Source organism: Ambystoma mexicanum, chromosome 5q (genome assembly GCF_040938575.1).
Source record: "Ambystoma mexicanum isolate Mex_15411 chromosome 5q, UKY_AmexF1_1, whole genome shotgun sequence".
Taxonomy (NCBI): Eukaryota; Metazoa; Chordata; class Amphibia; order Caudata; family Ambystomatidae; genus Ambystoma; species Ambystoma mexicanum.
The window spans coordinates 338,728,795-338,749,537 of record NC_090933.1 but is presented as its reverse complement, the minus strand read 5'-3'; the positions used below and the strand labels follow the sequence as shown (position 1 = coordinate 338,749,537).

Here is a 20,743-nt window from a genome sequence, read left to right as displayed (position 1 = left end):
TGAATGGCTCGGTACTTGTCCCAATACACAACTTGTTGTGAGTGTCTGGAGAGAAGTGAATGGCCTGAATACCTCGTGTGCCTGATTGCCTGCCTGCATGAATGCCCGTAGTCGTGATTGGATGCTTGAGTGTGACCCAGCGGAATGAATGGGAGATAAACAGTATATCTGGGGACCTCTCACTGCTAGGAATCGTGTTCAGAAGCTGAAGTCTCCACTACGAGTAACTGGATTAACTGACGCTTGACCTTGAAGCCCTGCTGGACGAGAACAATTGCTGTGGCTCTCCTTCACAATCTGAAAGCTGTTGTGCCTCCAAGGACTGACCCAGAGAGGACCTGGTAAGGCGCCCTCTTCCCGAGCTACGAGGGACCATCGTGCACAGCTGATCTTTGCCAACGCTCCCTGGTAGACAGACCTACGACAGGCTGCCGACCCGATACGGGGACTGCTGCGGAACTCCAAGGAGAAGCACCCGGACTGTTAATCACTGTCGACGACCGCCGTCGCCGACCGGAGCCGCTGTGCTCCGGTTTGCCTAAGAGCTTCAATTGATCATCGGACGCTCTCGTCTGCATCGCCATCCGCTTGTCTCCTGCTGGAGAAGGCCCGGCCGTCGACGCGCTGAGGAGTATCCACCGGTGGGTTTCCCGCCACCTAAAGACCGCAGAGACGCCGACGACTCGACGCCCTTGCTGGGCCACAGTTCTTCATCTATTTGCGGTCCAGAACTATTGTCACTGAGGTGCCCCGCACGCTTCTTCCTTGTAGACGCCAACGCTCTGTCGTCGACTAGCACCGCTAGGAAGGAAGCTGCCACTTCCCAACCATAGTTCACCCTGTTCACCGTCGGACATTCGACCCGTGACTCCTGCCTTAAAGGGAAGGCACTCAAGATGGGCCGGCGATTTCCCGACACCGAACGCAAAGTTCCCACGACACCTCGACGATCCGTGGCTCCCGCCTGAAAGGGAGGCACTCAAGAAGGATCGGTCGGTGCATCGTCGGAGAACTCTACTCCACCAGGTACATTGGGGGGGGCGTAAAACCTTAATAGGAAGAAGTAAGACTATCGGACAATATATGGACTGGGCTTTTGCATCTCTATTGTTGGTTTACTCGTTAATGATCTGTGACATTTTAACCGTACAGTTGATGCGCTTTAATGAGATTTGATAACATTAGTGGTGCCACTCTAGACGTGTATATATTTATCATTGACTTCCAAGTACAATACCTTTGAATATTAATTATATAAAGACGGTGTTTACAGTAATAGTGTGTGGACATTCCTTTGTGGGGGTTCGGGGACTACACTGTACTTAAGAACCAGCCCGCATCACCTCCTGAGAAGCTAGGCCTTGATTGCTCGTCCATTGCTACCTTATAGAGAATCTTGGCTGGGGTCCGCTCTGCCTCTCCTCTACCATATAAAGAGCAGAAGTACAGACACCCCCTACCGTGCTTTACACTGGTGGCAGCGGTGGGATGCTTATGGTTTTAAGACTGTGTGTAACCGTGCCACTTACAAAATATCCGCACTTTATTAAATTAAGGTTTGGGTGTGTACAAAATAACTGCATTACAAGCAATGGAGTCTATTGCGAATAGTAAATTGACTCGGATGAGCTTAGAGGCTCTCCAGAGTGCTTGTGAAGCCAGGGAGGTAGACTTTGTGGATAGGTCTAGTGCTGAGCCAATAGCTGCCCTGGTGGACTACCAGGCCGATGGTGAAACTCTTGATGAGGGGGGAAATGCAATCAATGAGGACTCTGCCCCTGGGGTTTCTACTGAATCTGTTTCTGGGAATGCCGCCATTCCTGCTGCCTCTGTTCCGAACCCCAGCAATACCTTGGAGCTTGAGTTAAGGATGAAATTGGCCTTTGAATATTGCAAGTTGGAGATAGATGCTGAGCTTACGAAGGAGTAGGCTCAACGAGTGGAGCTCAAGAATAGGGATCTTGAACTCAAGAATAGGGATCTTGAACTCAAGAATAGGGATCTTGAACTCAAGAATAGGGATCTTGAACTCAAGAATAGGGATCTTGAACTCAAGAATAGGGATCTTGAACTCAAGAATAGGGATCTTGAACTCAAGAATAGGGATCTTGAACTCAAGAATAGGGATCTTGAACTCAAGAATAGGGATCTTGAACTCAAGAATAGGGATCTTGAACTCAAGAATAGGGATCTTGAACTCAAGAATAGGGATCTTGAACTCAAGAATAGGGATCTTGAACTCAAAGACAAGGACACTGAATGTCCGAGAATCCAGCTAGAGAAAGCTCGAGTGGAGACTTCAGCGAAACCCAGTGTCAGTCAGGTCCCCAGCCACTAAATTTATGAAGGATTTGGTTGGTGTGTTTTCGGAGGGTTCTGATATCCTCCAAAGGATTGAAGCGTTTGAAATGGCTTGTGCAATTCATGATGACAAAAGAGATTGGGTTAAGTGTTTGCTAAGCAGAGTGCCTCAAACTGGATATGACTGTATTCTGAAGCCGAGTGTGGAAGAACGGGGACAGTATGAGTGTATGAAATCTGCTTTGATTGCCAAGTTTTTCAAGACACCTACCCAATACCTTAAAAGGTTCAGGGATTTTAAGAAGAGAGAGAATGGGTCTTGGGTCGACTGGGTGAGTGCTGCGCACATGAATATGATGGGGTGGATTGACGGTTACCAGGTGAAAACTTTTGTTGAATTGTCCCACCTGTTTTTTGAGCATTTTTCTGAAGCCTGTTCACCGGAGCTGCGTCAGTATATGTTGCTGAACAGAACATTTTTTGGATCCCTTTAAGCTGGCTAGGTTGGCTGACAAGTGGGTCTCCCACCGGGTGTCCCCTAAGGACTCCAGTGGGAAGGACAAAGAGAAGGGGGCCTCTCAGAAAGCTGAGGAGTCCCAAAAGCAGTCAGTCGAATAAACCTAAACCATCCTCTCCTAAGACCCAAATATCTAGTGGGGATAAGTCATCTGTGGGTGGGAATAAGAGTAGTGGTCCACCTGCTGCAAAGCAGGCTCCCGGTGGTTCTAGTACCGTACCCCGCACTCCGGCACTTGTTGGGACTGTGGGGCTCTGGATCACAAAAGGGGTGACTCAAAGTGTAAAGGTAAGGCACTCGGAGTACAGGCTGTCAGCCTGACCTACCCTTACCCTGTGTCTGAGGTGGAGGCCACCGTCCTCCCCTCTACTGGGATCAATTTTGGTGATACCGTAGAGATTTCCTTAGTGTCCCTTGGGGCCTGGGACCAGTACGCGGAAGTACTGGCAACTATCCCACAGAACACCCGTAGATTTTTGAGAAGTGTCCTCCAGAATGCCCAGCCTTCTACTGGTTTGAGACACTGGGGCAAGCATGACAATGGTGGACAGGACCCTGTTCAAGCCAGAGGACTATGTAGATGATCCTCTGAGAACCACCAGGTTAGCTGGTGGGCCTCCCAAATTATCGCCTGTAGCCCGAGTCACACTCGTAATTGGAGACAAGACAGCAAAGCTTCCTGTCCTGGTTCAGGACAACTTCCCTGCTAACATTCTGTTAGGCAACGATCTAGTCGAGTTGGGATTGATCGCGGATGGTCTGCCCATGACTGCTGCTGCAGTCACTAGGTCGCAGGTGACACCAGGTCTGGCTGTGAGTCAGGTATCCGAGCCGAAGGCACGGCCTAAGGCATGACGAAGGAAGAGCAAGAAGGCCACCTCTGTGGAGGGAGCCCCTTCTCTTCCTGCTGTTCCTGCAGCACCCATTGGGATCCATGCTCCAGACGGGCTGGGTCCAGTGGTAAACCCCGTCTCAACTCCTGTGGGAGAAGAGCCAGAAGACTCTCCTGTGGGAGAGGTTCTCAACCCAGAGGATCATCCCGATCTTCAATGCTTGTTAGTTGAATGGGGACCCTCCCGGGCAGACTTCTGCAAAGGACAGAGAGTGTGTCCCTCTCTCGAGGGTCTGAGGAAACAGGCCCTGTCCCAGGCACACAGAGAAGTACCTAAGACGTTCCGGATTTATTGGGAGGGTGAGCTCCTTGTTAGTGAGCCCACTAAGCCCGAACCTGGTGCCCTCAAGAGGTTGGTGGTATCCCAGGTTTACAGGCCCTTCCTACTGCAGTTGGCGCATGAGGTGCCCTTGGCTGGTCATCTTGGTACCAAGAAGACTAAGCAGAGGCTCTCTGCCCATTTCTACTGGCCCCGGATGGGAGTAGAAGTGGTGTCCCACTGCAGGACCTGCCCAACTTGTCAGTTGTCTGGCAAGACTGGAGGCAGTGTCATTGCCCCACTGCAGCCATTGACAGTGGTTGGCACACCATTTGAGAGGGTGGACATCGACATCGTCGGTCCCCTTGACCCTCCCACGTCAGGTGGACATCGGTTCATCCTGGTTTTGGTAGATCATGCCACCAGGTACCCTGAGGCTATACCCCTTCGGACTGTTACTGCCAAGGTGGTTGCCCGGGCCCTCCTGGGCATTTTCACCCGCGTTGGATTCCCCAAAGAGGTTGTCTCTGACCGAGGATCCAACTTCATATCTAGTTACATGAAAACAATGTGGAAAGAATGCAGGGTAACCTACAAGTTCTCCCCTTCTTACCACCCCCAGACCAATGGTCTGGTTGAGAGTTTTAATAAAACTCTCAAGGGCATGCTAGGTAGAGCCCCTAAGGAGGAAATGGGATCTCCTTCTGCCATGCCTGCTGTTTGCTTACCGAGAGGTACCTCAAGAGGGTGTTGGTTTCAGCCCCTTTGAGTTGCTCTTTGGACATCCTGTGAGGGGGCCCCCTCGCCTTGATCAGAGAAGGTTTGGAAGCCACCCCTCCCGGTCCCGCCAAAGAAGTGGGGGACTATGTGTTAGGCCTCAGACGGAGGATGACTCAGATGATGGGACAAGCAACGGCGAATCTCAAGGCCATCCAGGAATTGAAAAAATACTGGCATGACCTGAAGGCATCGCAAGTGGATTGGACTCCGGGACAGGAGGTCCTCGTGATGGAGCCTACCAGGCCTCGGGCATTGGCAGATAAATGGGCCTTCCGCATAGTCTCCAAAATGGGCGAGGTCAATTATCTGGTTGACATGGGAATCCCAGGGGTAGCCCCTCAGGTATTCCATGGTAATAGGCTCAAGCTGTTCCACAGGCAAGCAGAAGTCTCATGTCTCTTGCTGGCTTCAGAGCAAGAAGAGGATGAGTGAGCCCCTTCCTGATTTGCTGCATAGCAAACCTCAGGATGGCTCAGTGGAGGGAGTACAGCTCTCTCCAGATTTGACAACTGAGCAGCAGAGGGCCTGCAGGATTTTGCTCCAGAAGTATGCCTCTCTGTTTTTGCTGACGCCAGGCCTTACACCGTGGTGTAAGCACGAGATTGACACTGGTGACAGCGTGCCTGTCAAGAGCAGGAGCTACCGAATGTCGGATACGGTTAAGAACCACATCCAGGCTGAGGTCGCCAAGATGTTGGATCTGGGTGTTATTGAACCCTCAACCAGTCCCTGGTCCAGTCCAGTGGTGCTTGTCCCCAAGGCAAGTTCCCAGACCGGTACCAAGGATTGGAGGTTCTTTGTGGACTACAGAGGAGTCAATGCCGTCACCAAAACTGAAGCGCACCCATTGCCCAGGGCTGATGAGCTCGTGGACACCATAGGTGCTGCCAAAATTGTGAGCACCTTTGACCTCACCTCAGGCTATTGGCAAATAGCTCTGACGGACCATGCCAAGGAAAAGACTGCGTTCTCCACCTCAGAGGGACTCTACCAGTTTAGGGTCATGCCTTTTGGGTTGAAGAATGCCCCTGCCACCTTCCATAGCTTGGCCAATCATGCTCTCATTGGGCTCGAGCCTTTTGTGTGGCTTATTTAGACGACATTGCCGTCTACAGTTCCACTTGGGAAGAGCACTTGACACATCTGGGTAGTGTTGCAGGCCTTGAAAAGGGCTAACCTCACTATCTAGGCCACCAAGTGCCAGATAGCTCAGGGGAAAGTCGCGTATCTTGGTCATGAGATGAGGTAGGAGGGGGTCAAATCCAACCTCTCCCCAGTAAGGTACAGGACTAAGACTCCCACTACTCAAACCCAGGTGAGAGCCTTTTTGGGTCTCACTGGGTACTATCGCAATTTCATGGCGGACTATGGAACCATAGCTGCACCACTGACGGCTCTGACTTCACCCAAGCAGCCTAGGAAGGTCAATTGGACTGAAGACTGTCAGAGGGCCTTTAAAGGCTTGAAAAAGTCTGTCGGGCACCTGTGTTGTGTGCGCCTGACTACAGCCGACCCTTTATCGTCCAGACGGATGCCTGCGACACCGGAATTGGAGCTGTCTTGTCCCAGTTAGATGACAAAGGGAGAGAACATCCTATCATCTTCATCAGTAGACAACTCAAGGGTAGAGAACTTTGGTGGGCTACTGTTGAAAAGGAATGTTTTAGTATGGTTTGGAGCTTTAGGCGTTTTAGGCCCTACCTTACGGGGTCTACCTTCAAGGTCCAAACAGATCATAAGCCCCTAAAGTGGCTTATGCAGATGAAGGGTGAAAACCCGAAACTGCTCAGGTGGTCCATTAGCCTGCAAGGGCTAGACTTCACCATAGAGCAGAGACCAGGGAAGAGTCACGATAATGCAGATGGCCTTTCCAGGGAGGTATGTTGATGTCTAGATGAGGGGGTCTATCCCATGGGAGATTAGGCACCCTCCACCTCGGTCTGGGGGCGGGTGGGGTGGGGGTGACTGTGATGCTGGAAATGCATCGGAGGGACAAGGCCTCCGTATCCTTGTCCTTTACTGCTTTTTATCGTGTGTTTTGTTGTGTTTTCCACGCAGGAGTTCATGTGGGACTCCTGGCGGTGCAGCTCTTTCTTTTGGTTTGGTGAACGGACCCGTGGGATACCCTTATGGCACCCATGGGTGGGGGTACCACCCTGTGCCCCTAGTGTATGTTTTTGGGCACCTGTGGGTGGCCCACAGAGCAGGGTATGGGCTGGTGGCAGCTCCATGCTGAATTTGACAGGTGCGCGGAGTATCCTCCATTTTGGGATACCCCGGCCCTGCCATTGGGATCAGTTGATTCCTGATGGAAAACAAGATGGCCCCGGTGGCCTCTTGCTTTCTATTACACATTACCTTGTTTTCCCAAAGTCCTGGGAAGCCCTGACTCTGTCCCTTCCCCCCTGACTGGCTGTTGGATGGAAGTGCCATGTATGGTGGTGTTGTGAAGGCCCAGTCAGACTAGCTGGAGCCTTCCCAGTGATGTATGTTGTGGGTACCTCCTGTGGGTGGGACCTGGGTGAATAGAGTGTGACGAATATGCATTCTGTGTTGTGGGTGTCTAGTATCTGGTAGTCGACACAATGACTGAGACATCCCTGCCCGAAACCGGTATGAATGCAGCTTGGCGTGTTGAATGGCTCGGTACTTGTCCCAATACACAACTTGTTGTGAGTGTCTGGAGAGAAGTGAATGGCCTGAATACCTCGTGTGCCTGATTGGCTGCCTGCCTGCATGAATGCCCGTAGTCGTGATTGGATGCTTGAGTGTGACCCAGCGGAATGAATGGGAGATAAACAGTATATCTGGGGACCTCTCACTGCTAGGAATCGTGTTTAGAAGCTGAAGTCTCCACTACGAGTAACTGGATTAACTGACGCTTGACCTTGAAGCCCTGCTGGACGAGAACAATTGCTGTTGCTCTCCTTCACAATCTGAAAGCTGTTGTGCCTCCAAGGAGGACCTGGTAAGGCGCCCTCTTCCTGAGCTATGAGGGACCATCGTTCACAGCTGATCTTTGCCAACGCTTCTTGGTAGACAGACCTATGACAGGCTGCCGACCCGATACAGGGACTGCTGCAGAACTCAAGCACCCGGACTGTTGTCCACCACTGTTGACGACCGCCATCGCCGACCGGAGCCGCCGTGCTCCCGTTTGCCTAAGAGCTTCAATTGATCATCGGACGCTCTCGTCTGCATCGCCATCCGCTTGTCTCCCACTGGAGAAGGCCCGGGCGTCGACGCACCGAGGAGTATCCACCGGTGGGTTTCCCGCCACCTAAAGACCGCAGAGACGCCGACGACTCAACGCCCTTGCTGGGCCACAGTTCCTCTTTGCGGTCCAGAACTATTGTCACTGAGGTGCCCCGCACGCCTCTTCCTTGCAGGACGCCAACGCTCTGTCGTCGACCACTGCTAGGAAGGAAGCTGCCACTTCCTGACCATAGTTCACCCTGTTCACCGTCGGACGTTCGACCCGTGACTCCTGCCTTAAAGGGAGGGCACTCAAGTAGGGCCGTCGATTCCCCGACGCCAAGTTCCCCGACACCTCTCGACGATCCGTGGCCAGCCTGAAAGGGAGGCACTCAAGAAGGATCGGTCGGTGCATTGTCGGAGAACTCTACTCCACCAGGTCCATTTGGGGGGGGGGGGTAAAACCTTAATAGGAAGAAGACTATCGGACAATATATGGACTGGGCCTGTGCTATATATCTTTATTTACAAGTTGCCCAGGTGGGGGGGGATCTCCACACAGAACTGCGCCTAGCGGTAGGGGTCAGTATTCTGCCTATTGTTTCAACCATCTTACGTTCCTTCATGTCTCTATTGTTGGTTTACTAGTTATTGATCTGTGTGACATTTTAACCGTACAGTTGATGCGCTTTAATGAGATTTGATGACATTAGTGGTACCACTCTAGACATGTATATATTTATCATTATTGACTTCCAAGTACAAAGTGCGTTATTGTGATCATGTACATACCTTTGAATATTAATTATATAAAGACTGTTTTCAGTAATAGTATGTGGACACTCCTTTGTGGGGGTTCGGGGACTACACTCTACTGTAGAACCAGCCCGCATCACCTCCTGAGAAGCTAGGCCTTGATTGCTCGTCCATTGCTACCTTATAGAGAATCCTGGCTGGGGTCCGCTGTGCCTCTCCTCTACCATATAAAGAGCGGAAGTACAGACACCTCCTACTGGTCTTTACACTCCTCCTTTGGTAGAACGAGAGGGGCCGCCAGTCAAAGGGGCCAGCGAAAGTACCCATGGTGGTTGGGGAAATGGAGGTGCCAATGCAGCTCAGGCAGCTGCCTCTTTGCCTTTAGGCACTGCCGCAGCCGCTGCAAAACAGTCATGAGGCCATGTCCCATGGGTCGCCGGTTGGGGGCAGGCTGTCTCCGCATCTTGAGTGCCGAGCCATTACTTTGGATGCGTGGGTTCTGGATCCAATAGTCCACGGCTACTGCGTTCCCTTCCTAAAGCGGCCTCACAAGAATCCACCGGGGAAACTTCTTTTTAGCTTCCACATCCACTCCTTGTGCAGGAAATCTTGACCCTGCTGGAGAAAGGCGCTATAGAACTGGTGCCTGTAGCGGGGAGGAACAAGGGTTGGTATTCCCCTTATTTTTTGATCCCAAAGAAAGACTGGGGATTGAGACCCATCCTGGAGTTGAGTTGGTTGAACAAACTTCTCAGGAAGGACAAGTTCAAGATGGTTACTCTTTCTCAAGTCCTCCAGGCCCTTCAACTTCAGGATTGGTTGGTGTCTCTGGACCTACAGGGTGCTTGCTTTCATGTGCCGATTCATCCAAAGCACAGAGTACCTGAGGTTTGCGGCTGGCAACTCGCACTTTCAGTTTCGGGTCCAGCCATTCGGATTGACCTCCGCCCTCACGGCCTTCCCCAAGCTCGTGTTGGTGGCAGCGTATCTCAGGCGAAAGGGGATTCACGTCGACCCCTACCTGGATGACTGGCTGATCTGTGGACGCTCTCCCGAGCAAGCATTGGCTCCCCTCGGTCTCACCTGCTGCTTCCCGCCACAGGCTGGGCTTCTCCCTCAATTTCAAGAAGTCGAATCTGACACCTTTCCCAACCGCTCCAGTACATCGGGGCTGTTTTGGTCACGTCCTTGGAAGTGCTTGCCTCCCAAGGTGAGGGCTCATCACATTGTGCAGATGGTGGACAAGTTTCAACGTGCCCAGAGTCTCCCGGCTTTCGAATTCTTAAGGTTGCTCGGCCTTATGGCATCCTGCATTTTTCTGGTGCCAGAGGCCAGACTCACGATGAGATCCCTGCAATGGGTCCGCAAGATGTCAGATCCCGTTCAAATTCCACTGAGTCTCTCAGGATCATCTGTGGTGGGCCAACGAAGGGAACCTGATTAAGGGGGAGCTGTTTTGACAACCGTGGCCAGAGGTGACTATAGTGACGGATGCTTCCTTCACAGGATGGGGCGCTCATGCCAACGCCTTGACCGCCAGCGGTAGTTTGTCTCCGGAGTCCAAACTCGACATCAACCTGTTAGAGCTGAGGGCCGTCGGGTTACCCCTGAAGGCTTTTCTGCCGTCTGTGCGGGGGAAGAGTGTCCTGATCATGACGGACAACACAGTGGCCATGCATTACCTAAACAACAAAGTCAGGTTAGGGTCATTCCTGTTGTGTGCAGAGAGGCAATGCAGCTCCAGTTCTGGGCCGTCCAGCAGGGAATTTCGATCTCAGCAGTTCATCTGGCTGGAGACGAAAATGCAGCGGCGGACGCTCTGAGCAGGCAGAGCACGGTCTCCCACGAGTGGGAGTTGGCTCAGGAAGTCCTTCAGGAGATCTTCGCCCTTTGGAGAACCCCCGCAAGTGGATCTCTTCACCACCAGTACCAACCGAAAGTGCAAGAGATTCTGCTCAAGGGAATTTCATCCGAGAGGAGACTTGGGAGATGCGTTTGTGGTGGATTGGTCATTCCCACTGCTGCATGCGTTTCCTCCAGTCCCCATCATTCCTCCAGTGTTACGGCGGTTCGGGTCCCACATGATCCTCATTGCTCCCGATTGGGCCATGAGTGTGATACCCGGACCTTCTCAATGTCCATCTACCCTCCACGCCGTCTTCCCTACCGAGAGGCTCTGCGAGAGGGAGGTCAGGTTCTCCATCCAGAGGTAAGGACTCTCAACCTGCACGCTTGGTATCTGAAAGGTTGAGATATAAGGATTGGGACCTCCCAGATGCTGGGATGGAGGTGTTGCTTTTGGACAGCAACAAAATCCCAGTACCGTTGGCGTAAGTTTTGCGACTGGTGCAGAGGACAGAATGTTGATCCTTTTCTATGTTCCATTCCTATGGTTTTGTCTTTCTTGTGTTCTTTGGCCCACAGGGGCCTTTGTGTAGGTACCATTAATGGTCACCTGGTGGCGCCGTCTATTTAAGCGCTTGTCTGAAGAATGCTCTTACATTAAGATTCCTTTGATTTCTCAATTTCTTAAATGACTGACTAATGTATTCCCACCGTCCCCTTTCCAGGTGCTGGTTTGGGATTTGAACTTGGTTTTGAAATTTCTGATGGGTGCTCCGTTTGAACCTTTGCACTCTTGTCCCTTGAGATTGTTGTCCTTCAAGACTGTGATCTTGGTTGCGGTTACTTCCGCTTGCAGAGTGAGTGAATTGCAGGCACTTTCATCTAAGCCACCCTTTACTGTGTTCCCCAGGACAGGGTTGTACTACGGGTACGTCCGTCCTTCCTACCTAAGGTAGTGTCTGAATTTCATTTGAGTCAAAGTGGTTCTTCCTTCTTTCTATCCTCCTCACCTTGGTAAGGAAGAGGAGAGACTCCATAGGTTGGATCCTAGGAGAGCCCTGAACTTTTATATTTCTAGGATATCCAGGGTCAGAGTGGACGATCAACTCTTTGTGGGATATGCTGGACACCGTTTGGGCCAGGCTGTTACCAAACAGACCTTGTCCAGGTGGATTATCCTCACCCTTACTGAGTGTTACCGATAGGCGGGTAAGGCCCCTTCTGGAGGGTTGCGAGCTCATTCCACTAGGGACTTGGCTACTTCCAGCGCCCTCCAACGGGGAGTTCCTATTAAGAATATTTGTGAAGCAGCCACATGGCCTTCTATCCACACTTACGATCCATGGTCAAGATATGGCCTTTGGTAAGGCGGTTCTTTATTCCGCCATCTAATTGGGTACTCAAAATTCTTTTCCCTCCATCTTTATGGTACTGCTTTGGGAGTCTGTCAAAGATGTGGAATATGTTGGAGGACACAAGCCATTCGAAGAACAAGTTACTTACCAACTGGTAACGTTCTTTCCACTGGATGTTCCTCCAATGTATTCCACATCGCCCTCCTGAACTGCCCCTCTGGAGAATTTCCTATGCGATTGCAGTTTGTTTCTGCAAGGCTATGTGCAGTCCAGCAAGTATTGGATTGGTGCCACACGTTCTGGGTGACAAAACATAAACTGAGGCTACTGGCGCCGTGCGTCCTATTTATAACATCGGTGACGTCACCCTTGACGGAGGCCTTCGAGGGACATGGACCCGACGTCATCGATGCAGGATGCCGACTGCCGAAAAAGTTTCCGAAGTGCCCGGCTGTGGACATTACATGTCAAAGATGTGGGATACGTTGGAGGAACATCCATTAGAAAGAACGTTACCAGTTGGTAAGTAACTTGTTCTCCCGTACTGTACTATTGGCTGAGGCCGATGTTAGTTAGCGGCTCCAATATTGACCTGGTCACAGGGTAGTAATAAAATCCAAAGGGGCTCACTGTTTATGTAAGAGAATGTTGATATTGAACTCTATATATACCTATGATATGGACCTCTGGACTATAAATATAACAAGTGATATGTGCATAGGAGGCTTAAGATCCGTGTGCGTAGTAGACTGTTGCACTAGTGCGGGAGACACAGAGGAACGCGTTCTTACCCCCAGCAGTTAGTTTAGTCAGGATACCTGTAGTGCGGTATCCACCTCCTGCGTTCCAAGTACCGGCAGTAGTCGGGAAAAGGACTAGATGCGGGCTAGCCTGACATCCAGGGATGGAGCTGGGCAACAGTTGGGGAGGGGTAGGAGGGAGGTTGGGGAGTTTCAAGGGGGGGGGAGAGGGCGGGAGTTAACAGGGAGCTAGCCTACAAACATAAGCTACGAAGAAAGAGGAGGGTGGTAGGGGCGGAGATGGGAGGAGTAGGAAACGGATAGGATGGTATACTTGAAGTTAGTGACCTGGAATTTGAGGGGGTTAAATGGCTACATTAAACAAAACAAGATCATGATGTACCGGAGGAGACAAATAGACATCGCATTGCTCCAAGAAACCCATCTGACCAGGGAGAAACGCAGTGGTGGGGAGAAAATAGAAAGGGACAACACTGGGAGCGACATATTCAGCATATGCAAGAGGAGTCGTAACCTAGGTAGCACCACACGTCCTATTTAAACTATTGCAGTCCACTATAGATAAAGATGGCAGAATGGTTTTAATGAAAGGGATGGTGGAGAAAAAAAACAAAAAAAAGATGGAAAATAGAGAGGTCAGTATCAATGTTTATGCCCCTAACCAGGACACCACTAGATATTTTAGGAACTTATACACTAAGATATGTGCATACATGGACGGGGCAGTCATCTGGGGAGGGCACTTCAACAGGACCCGAGGCTAGATAGGTCGGAGGGGAAGACCGGAAGCCATGCCACTGGTGCAAAGGCCCTGGGGGCCTTGTTACGTGACTTTCAGTTGGTGGATGTGTGGAGAACACACCACCCACAGGAGAGGGAGTACTCTCATTATTCTGCCCCACAAAACCTGTATAATAGATTATAGATTTATCGGACATTTGTTAACACAAGAAGTGACCAGGACAGAATATAAAGTTATGGTCCCCTCGGACCACGCAACACTGATAGCAACTTGCCAGAACCTACCTCCCAGGGCGAGAATCCCGACAGACGCCGGGCCGAGGCACTGAAAGACGCAGCATTTGGAGAAAACCTGAGGAAAGGGATATTTTGAACATAATACCAGCAGCGGTGAATCGGCGGGGACACTGTGGGAGGCATTCTAAGTGGTAGTGAGAGGAGAAGCGATATCGAAATTGAAGGGGCTGCAAGGTGACATACTACAAGACTTGCACAACGCAGAGAAGAGGTTAGAAACGATGATGCGGGAGCGCACAGGGTTCCTTGAGGAGACTGAGAACATATGTTGAATACATCAAGAATGCAGGAATCACTGGGAGAGGCTATGAAACTTAAACTATAGGAAGTATGTGTAGAGGCAACAAGCAGGAGACAAACCAGGCCGGTTGCTAGCCTGGTTATATAAAAGCGAGACCGCCAGGATAACAATTGGGGCAATGCAAGGTGTAGATGGACAGATACGAGAGACCCAGGAAAGAGTGAATGAATATTTTTTTGAATACTGTAAAACTATATGCAGATATTGCAGAAGGTGAAGAAATAGACATACAAGGAGCATTAACAGAGATTACCCTCCCCAAGATAGTGAAGACTGAAAGAGAACCTAGAGGCCCCTATAATGATGGAAGAACTAGAACATGTGATTAAGTCACTACCCACTAATAAGGCCCCAGGGGCAGATGGACTCCAGAGTGAGTTTCATAACGTCTACAGGGCTGAATTACTCACCCCGCTGCTGGCAATGTTGAATGAAGCATTTAATACAAACCAATTGCCTGTGTCCCTCCGAGCAGCGATCATTATTCCGCTCCTTAAACCCAACAAACTGGAAACGGAGTGTGGGTCCTATAGGCCGCTGTCGATGCTCAACCAAGATAGCAAGATACTTACGGCAGTGATGGCGAACAGGCTGAGACCAGTCATAAACTTATACACCCTGACCAAACGGGGTATGTTCCAGGCAGAAGTATCTGACAACTTGAGGAGACTCCATCACGTTATAGAACAGACGCAGGGAAGTTCCCAGGAGGTGGCCATAATCTCGCTAGATGCTGTGACAGCTTTTGATTCGGTCAAGTGGCCTTGGCTGATGGCTGTTTTAAGGGAATATGGAATTGGGCCAGCGTATTTAAAGTGGGTCCAATTGCTATATGACAAACCGCTAGCCCGAGTCAAGACGTGAACAACCATACCATCAGAACAGTGGCAGCTAGGTAGAGATACTAGACAGGGATGTCCGTAGTCCCCCGATGCTTTTTATCTTGACACTCAAACCACTGACAGCGTACCTGAGGCAACAATACGGAGAAGTAGGTATCAGCACTAAGGGCGGGCAACATTTGATATCGATGTACGCTGATATGTTGCTGTACCTGAAGTACCCTGAGGAGAGCCTACAGTACATTTTGGAGGTTATGGAACAATACGCAATGCTGTCCGGCATAACTGTGAACCCCAAGAAATCAAGAATATTCCCTCTGGGTAGGTATCTGGGGATACCACAACATAAGCTGCCGGTATTACAGATACGATGGGAGACGGTGACGTTCATCTATTTAGGAATAGATGTATACCACACTACCGATGTTGAACGCAAGCAGAATACCGAGAGAGCAGTGTCAAAAATTGAAAACGGCATGTTATTTTGGGCCAAGTTGCCCTTAACAATGATGGGTAGAGTGGCACTGTTGCCCAGGTTGTTACACTACTTTGCGAACATACCATATGATACCCAAGAGATTCTTCACAAAGGGACAGAGCATATGCAGGGGGTTCATATGGCATACCTCCAGGAACACAGGACCCGTACGAACAAGGGGCCATTAGATTGCCCAATTGCCAGGTATATTACCTGGCTAGCCAACTCTAATATGTGGCAAGGTGGCTATCTGAGGATCCTACACCGGAATCCAAATTGTTGAGGGCCGAATGCACCCTGCACTTGAATGAATGGATGTGGTTACCAAAGTCGCAACGGGAGAGCAGATTGCTGGAACGGGGGTGGGGGGGCATGTGGCGAAGAGCCTGCCAGCTAATGAGGAATCCGTACCCGTGCTCCCCGCAGATACTGCTAGTGGCACCGGAAGGAGTGGATGAACAAATGAGGATTATCGGGTAGAAATGGGAACCGACAGGTATAGTGTCTATGGGGGGGGGGTGTGGCAAGAAGGGAAAGGTGAAAAAGTTAGATGCATTGGTGGAAGACACTGGTTTACATCAAGGGAAATGTTATAAAAACTTGTTAAAGCGCACATACACCCAAAGGCATCTTGGCGCTAGCTACTGAAGAGAAGTCAAAGTCCAGAGCAGCCGACAACACCATAAGAGTGAGACGGCCTAAAACAGAGTGGTTTTCAGCAACCGGTGGAGGTAAGGTGGTCTTCAGTTGCACGTAGAGCAGTAGGCAACTTGTTCCAAGCTATAGCAGCCGGCACCGAAAAAGCACGGCCTCCCATACGTGACGGGCGATAGCGAGGAGCAATGAGAAGACATGCAGACTGAGAGCGCAGCAGATGGGAAAGAGTGTAATGAACAAACTTTGCCTGGAGATACTCAGCACCCAAACCATAAAAGGCACGATGCACCAGACACAATGATTTAAACAAGATCCGGCTGGCCACAGGAAGCCAGTGTAGTTTCTTGAGCAGAGGGTGTTGGGCAGAAACCTGTGCAGTTCCCTTAGGGAACACTGCAAAAGATTTAGGACTGCAGGTGTTGGCAGTAAACCCACTTGGTAGCAGTCTGTACCACCCAGATTTACCTGGTAGCTGTGGCTGAGCAGTCAGACTTCTCTCAAGAAGAGTTAGGCAGTATGCAAAGTATACACAATAGGCACTCAGACACACCAATACAAGCAAACACTGACCAGAGCTTTGGTATCAAAGTATATCATTATTTAAAAAGACACTGAAACACTCCAGCACTCTTGTTGTAAAATATTCTAAACAGTTACTATTGTAATATATACACTCCTTTTTCCTTATCAGATAAGTCTCAGTAAAACACCACTTATTTTCATACAGAGGTGAGCGCTTAACTAGATGGCACTCCAATAAGTTTGTGATATAGGGAGGGAAAAAGACAATATGGAAAGGTACACCACCCTAAGATTTAGGAACACTGTTAGCAAGGCAGAAGAGCAAAGGTCACTGGTGAGCCAAAGGCTGGGCCCACTCTTGGAGAGAGCAGAGCACAAATGTGCCCTAGATCACAGTTACACTAGGCTTAGAAAGTCTTCCAGAGAGTTCAAAAAGAGTTTAGAGAGGCTTAGGAAAGTTTAGCCAGGGTGTCCCAGGCTAACCCAGGTTTGAAAGCCGGGGGCTAAATCTACCCCGTACAGTCGGTAGCAAGGGAAGCCTGGCGGGACACAGTACCGTAAGTGGGAAGGATCCTCCAGCAGTGGCAGTTGTTCCTGGCAGTGGGTGCAAGTCGCGTCGTCGTCCAGGGGAAGAGAAGATCTCGACTTGGAGGAAAGATGAAGGTCGTTGCACTACCAGGGAAGAAACCAGCCGCAGAGTTTTCTGGTTAAAGGTGGTACCTTTGTTCGCGGTCGTGGTAAAATGCGGTATCCTGGTTGCCGGGGTGCTTGGCACAGGCAAGGCGGCCACGAGTTACGTCGGGAAGGCGAAAAGACGGTGAAACTGGTTATCCCCACCAGTCAAAGGAAGAAGACTCTCTGGCGGGAGATCTCCTCTGTCGTTAGGAAAAGTGGTGAGACGGTCCAGCAGGGTTCCACCGGTGGTGGCGTCGTGGCAGGTCGGCTCAGCTTCTCCCTCGTCGGATTCTTGGATCCTGTGGCGACTTCTCAAGTTCCAGTCCCCAAAGCCCTGCTTTTATGCAGAAAACCCCCATTCACTCAGCCTAGCTGTCACTCAAACATGCACTTGGGCCAATCAGGACGGAGTGCGACTTGAGTTGCCTAGGCAACTCAGTCCTGGGTGCCTAAATCCCCCTCCACCCATCCGAAGTACCCCAGAGTGGCACCACTTTGGAGGGCTTCTGTGGAGAAGCCCGCCAAAAAGTGGAACAAAGGGCTTGGGTTGAGTCACAGAAAAGAACACACACGCCATTTTAGAATCAAGTTTTGGCAAAAAATACCAACCGGAGAATTAATATTAATTAAATAAACCGGCGGTATGTTCGAGGCTACCGTAAATAATTAAATAAAGCTAGTAGCCTAAAACAATGGGAAATCCCGTAGGAAAATATTCACGGTTGAATATAAAAAGTAGTATCCACTGCCACCAGCCAAAACTCGATCAGGGGGGACGGAGACGTGCCCCCTCGACTAACAGACCCCGGGGCAAATGAATTGCCCCAGCCAGTACGTCTGCAATATGATGGTTTATACTGGTTCTGTTCAGAATTTAAGACTAGTAAAGTCAATGGTGACTTTACATGCCCTGGGAGACAGTAGTCAGTCCCAGGGTGTGGAGTCTATACTGCGGGGTCACTATGACACCCCTGTGTTACTGCACTGAGGGTGCTGTGTAACACACATCACAAAAACACATGAAGCCCTATGGAGTAAAAGACCCCATAGCCCATTAAACACATCTAGATTCAAAGAAACTCACTCAAATCATGCCCAAGAGTGAGGGTAAAAGTCTCACTCTTGGCAGGAGAAAAAAAAGAAACCCCAAAAATCCAGCAAAGCTGCTGGGGGGACTCACTAGGTTAGGAAATTCAGCCTAAACAGAGAATTCTCCCTAACAGAGGGGAAATGTGAGATCCAAAGGGAGGGCGGAGTATAGAGTGAACGGCAGCATTTTGCAGCAGTTGAAGCCTTTGGAGAAGGTAGCAAGGCTGGGCCAAATGGAGAGAATTGCAGTAGTCGAGAGTGCTTAGAACCATGGCTGCCACTACCGGAGCCTGGCATTCAGCAGGAATAAAGGGCAAGTCTTTCCGCAGAATGCAGAGTTTAAAGTGCCCAGCGCTACATACACTAGCCACCTGATTGTCAAGAGACAGAGAGGCAGAGATTTTGACACCGAGATTACGGACCAATTGAACCGGAAGAGGGCCATGGCTCGAAGGCCAGAATTGCGAGGTCCAAAAGAGAAGGGGGGACGAAGTACCCACAACCAGGACCTCTGTCTTACTGCCATTTAATTTAAGCCAATTAGTCATCATCCAGTGCCCCAAATCCTCCAAGCAGTTCCTGAGTCATGTAGCGGTCTCAGCTTGAGTAAGATCAAGGCAGACGAGCATTTGTGTGTCATCCGCATAAGTAGCAAAACCATGTGAGTGGATAAGAAGCAGAAGAGATCTTATATAAATATTAAAAAGAATAGGAGAGAGTGCAGAGCCCTGAGGAACGCCACAGAGAAGTGTAGCCAACTTAGATCGCAATGGGGGAAGAGAAATAGACTGAGAGCGATCAGACAGACTATGTGAACCAATCAAGGACCCGGCCAGAAAGACCAGCGTTGGAAAGACGAGAGAGCAAGATGAAATGGTCGACTGTGTCAAAAGCAGCTGACAAATCCAAAAGTAGGACTGCTCAGACACCACCCTTGTCCACCAAACATACCAGGTCATAGAGTACCGAGTTCAAGACAATACATCACATATGCTAGGCTGGTGAAGATAATAAAAGATATAAGGTCCGATGCAGAATTGGCTCGACAGCCTGAGGCGGTCATAGAAACATTTCATGATATCGGATTGGGGGGTGTGGGGGCCCCATGAGGTCTCCCGGATATGAGCTGCGGATGTCTAAAGTGGGGAAAGAAGTGACCAAGACGAGGCGAGACTGGGAGGAGGGGGAACCTATTGGTTATGTGTCAGGGTGCAGGGATAAGACTAGAAGGTATCCAGGAATGTGAGGGTGCAGCTTTGTCACCCATAGAGCATACATGACCCCCAAGAAGATAGCCAAGTTAAAAGATGCTGGTACAGACATGTCCGGAATGTGGGAAGGTAAAGGCAGGAATGGTACATATGTTCTGGGCATGCCCTGAAGTAAGGAAGTTCTGGGAGGAGGTGGCCCGCTATTTGGCAAGGAGGGAGATTAATTTAGATGTGAGCTCCCCATGAGCATGTATGTTGGGGGGGCTTCCCTGGGCCAAGTAAACTTAAGCATGTGAGCAAACTCAAAGACCTGACATATATACTGGCTAAGCGTAGTATGAATTGGAAAGCGAGTAGGAGACCGAGAGCAGAGGCCTGGTGGCACGATCTTCAGAAATGGGCGAATGCCGAGACCACGGTATGGGATGAGGCAGCAAATGGAGGGGTGGGGGGGAACGGGGAGGAGGAATCGTACACGCTGATTGCCTGGAAACAAATGGTAGTGACGCTGTCCGGATCTGACCAAGCAAGTCGGGAGGAAAGTTCCACTCCAGGTGGGGGAAAAGGAGGAACGCCCGCAGAAATGGACTGAGGAAGATTGGAATGGTGGTTATGCTCAGGGGCTGGGGGGGAGAGGGAAAATACAAAATGGAACTGTAGGAGATAATGCAAATATATTTTGGTTGTTACCCTTTATGATGCACATGTTGATAAATTAATAAAGTTGTGTACGTTTTCTTAACACGTGTGGCCGCTTCTTTCACTTCAGCAATATCCTGCAGGAGAAAATTCCAAACTTGTGTGCAACAATGCAGAGGAGTATGAGCATGCAGAACATCACTTGAAAAGTGGAAAAGGAAAACCACCTCTGGTAAGCCCTCTGATCATAAAGCAAAATATTATCAACTGTAAAATGTTGAGAATTTCCTTTAAAGATTTACTTTGTTTATACAGCTTTATAACCACCTAGTTCGAAGGTTTTCACAAACTAAGATAAGTTATCAGCAGGTACTTTTTAGATTGGACGCAGTAAATCTAAAAGATCACTACCAGAATTAATTGCATTGTATCTGAGAATTACCAGTGGTATGGTTCTGGCTATACTTTTCAGACCCTTTGTTTATTTTAAGTTTGGGTTCTGTAACCTTCCAATCTCTAGATGTGTAGGGCTACAACTCCCATTGGCTTTAGACAGCATAGTCGATCATGAAGGATTGTAACAGCTAGTGGGGCAAAAATATATTTTAAATGGACTGTCCTCCCACGTAT

The 20,743-nt window shown here is 49.9% G+C and overlaps 1 protein-coding gene across 11 annotated transcripts in view; it reads left to right on the top strand.

Annotated features, from left to right (window-relative positions):
• RNMT (RNA guanine-7 methyltransferase) overlaps positions 1-20,743 on the top strand; it is a 480,952-nt gene that overhangs the window by 406,186 nt on the left and 54,023 nt on the right. For all 11 annotated transcript variants that reach the window (XM_069620807.1, XM_069620798.1, XM_069620799.1 and 8 more), the window contains one exon: positions 20,244-20,345. In XM_069620807.1, the coding sequence (XP_069476908.1) occupies positions 20,244-20,345 (102 nt within the window). The remainder of the gene's footprint in view (positions 1-20,243; positions 20,346-20,743) is intronic.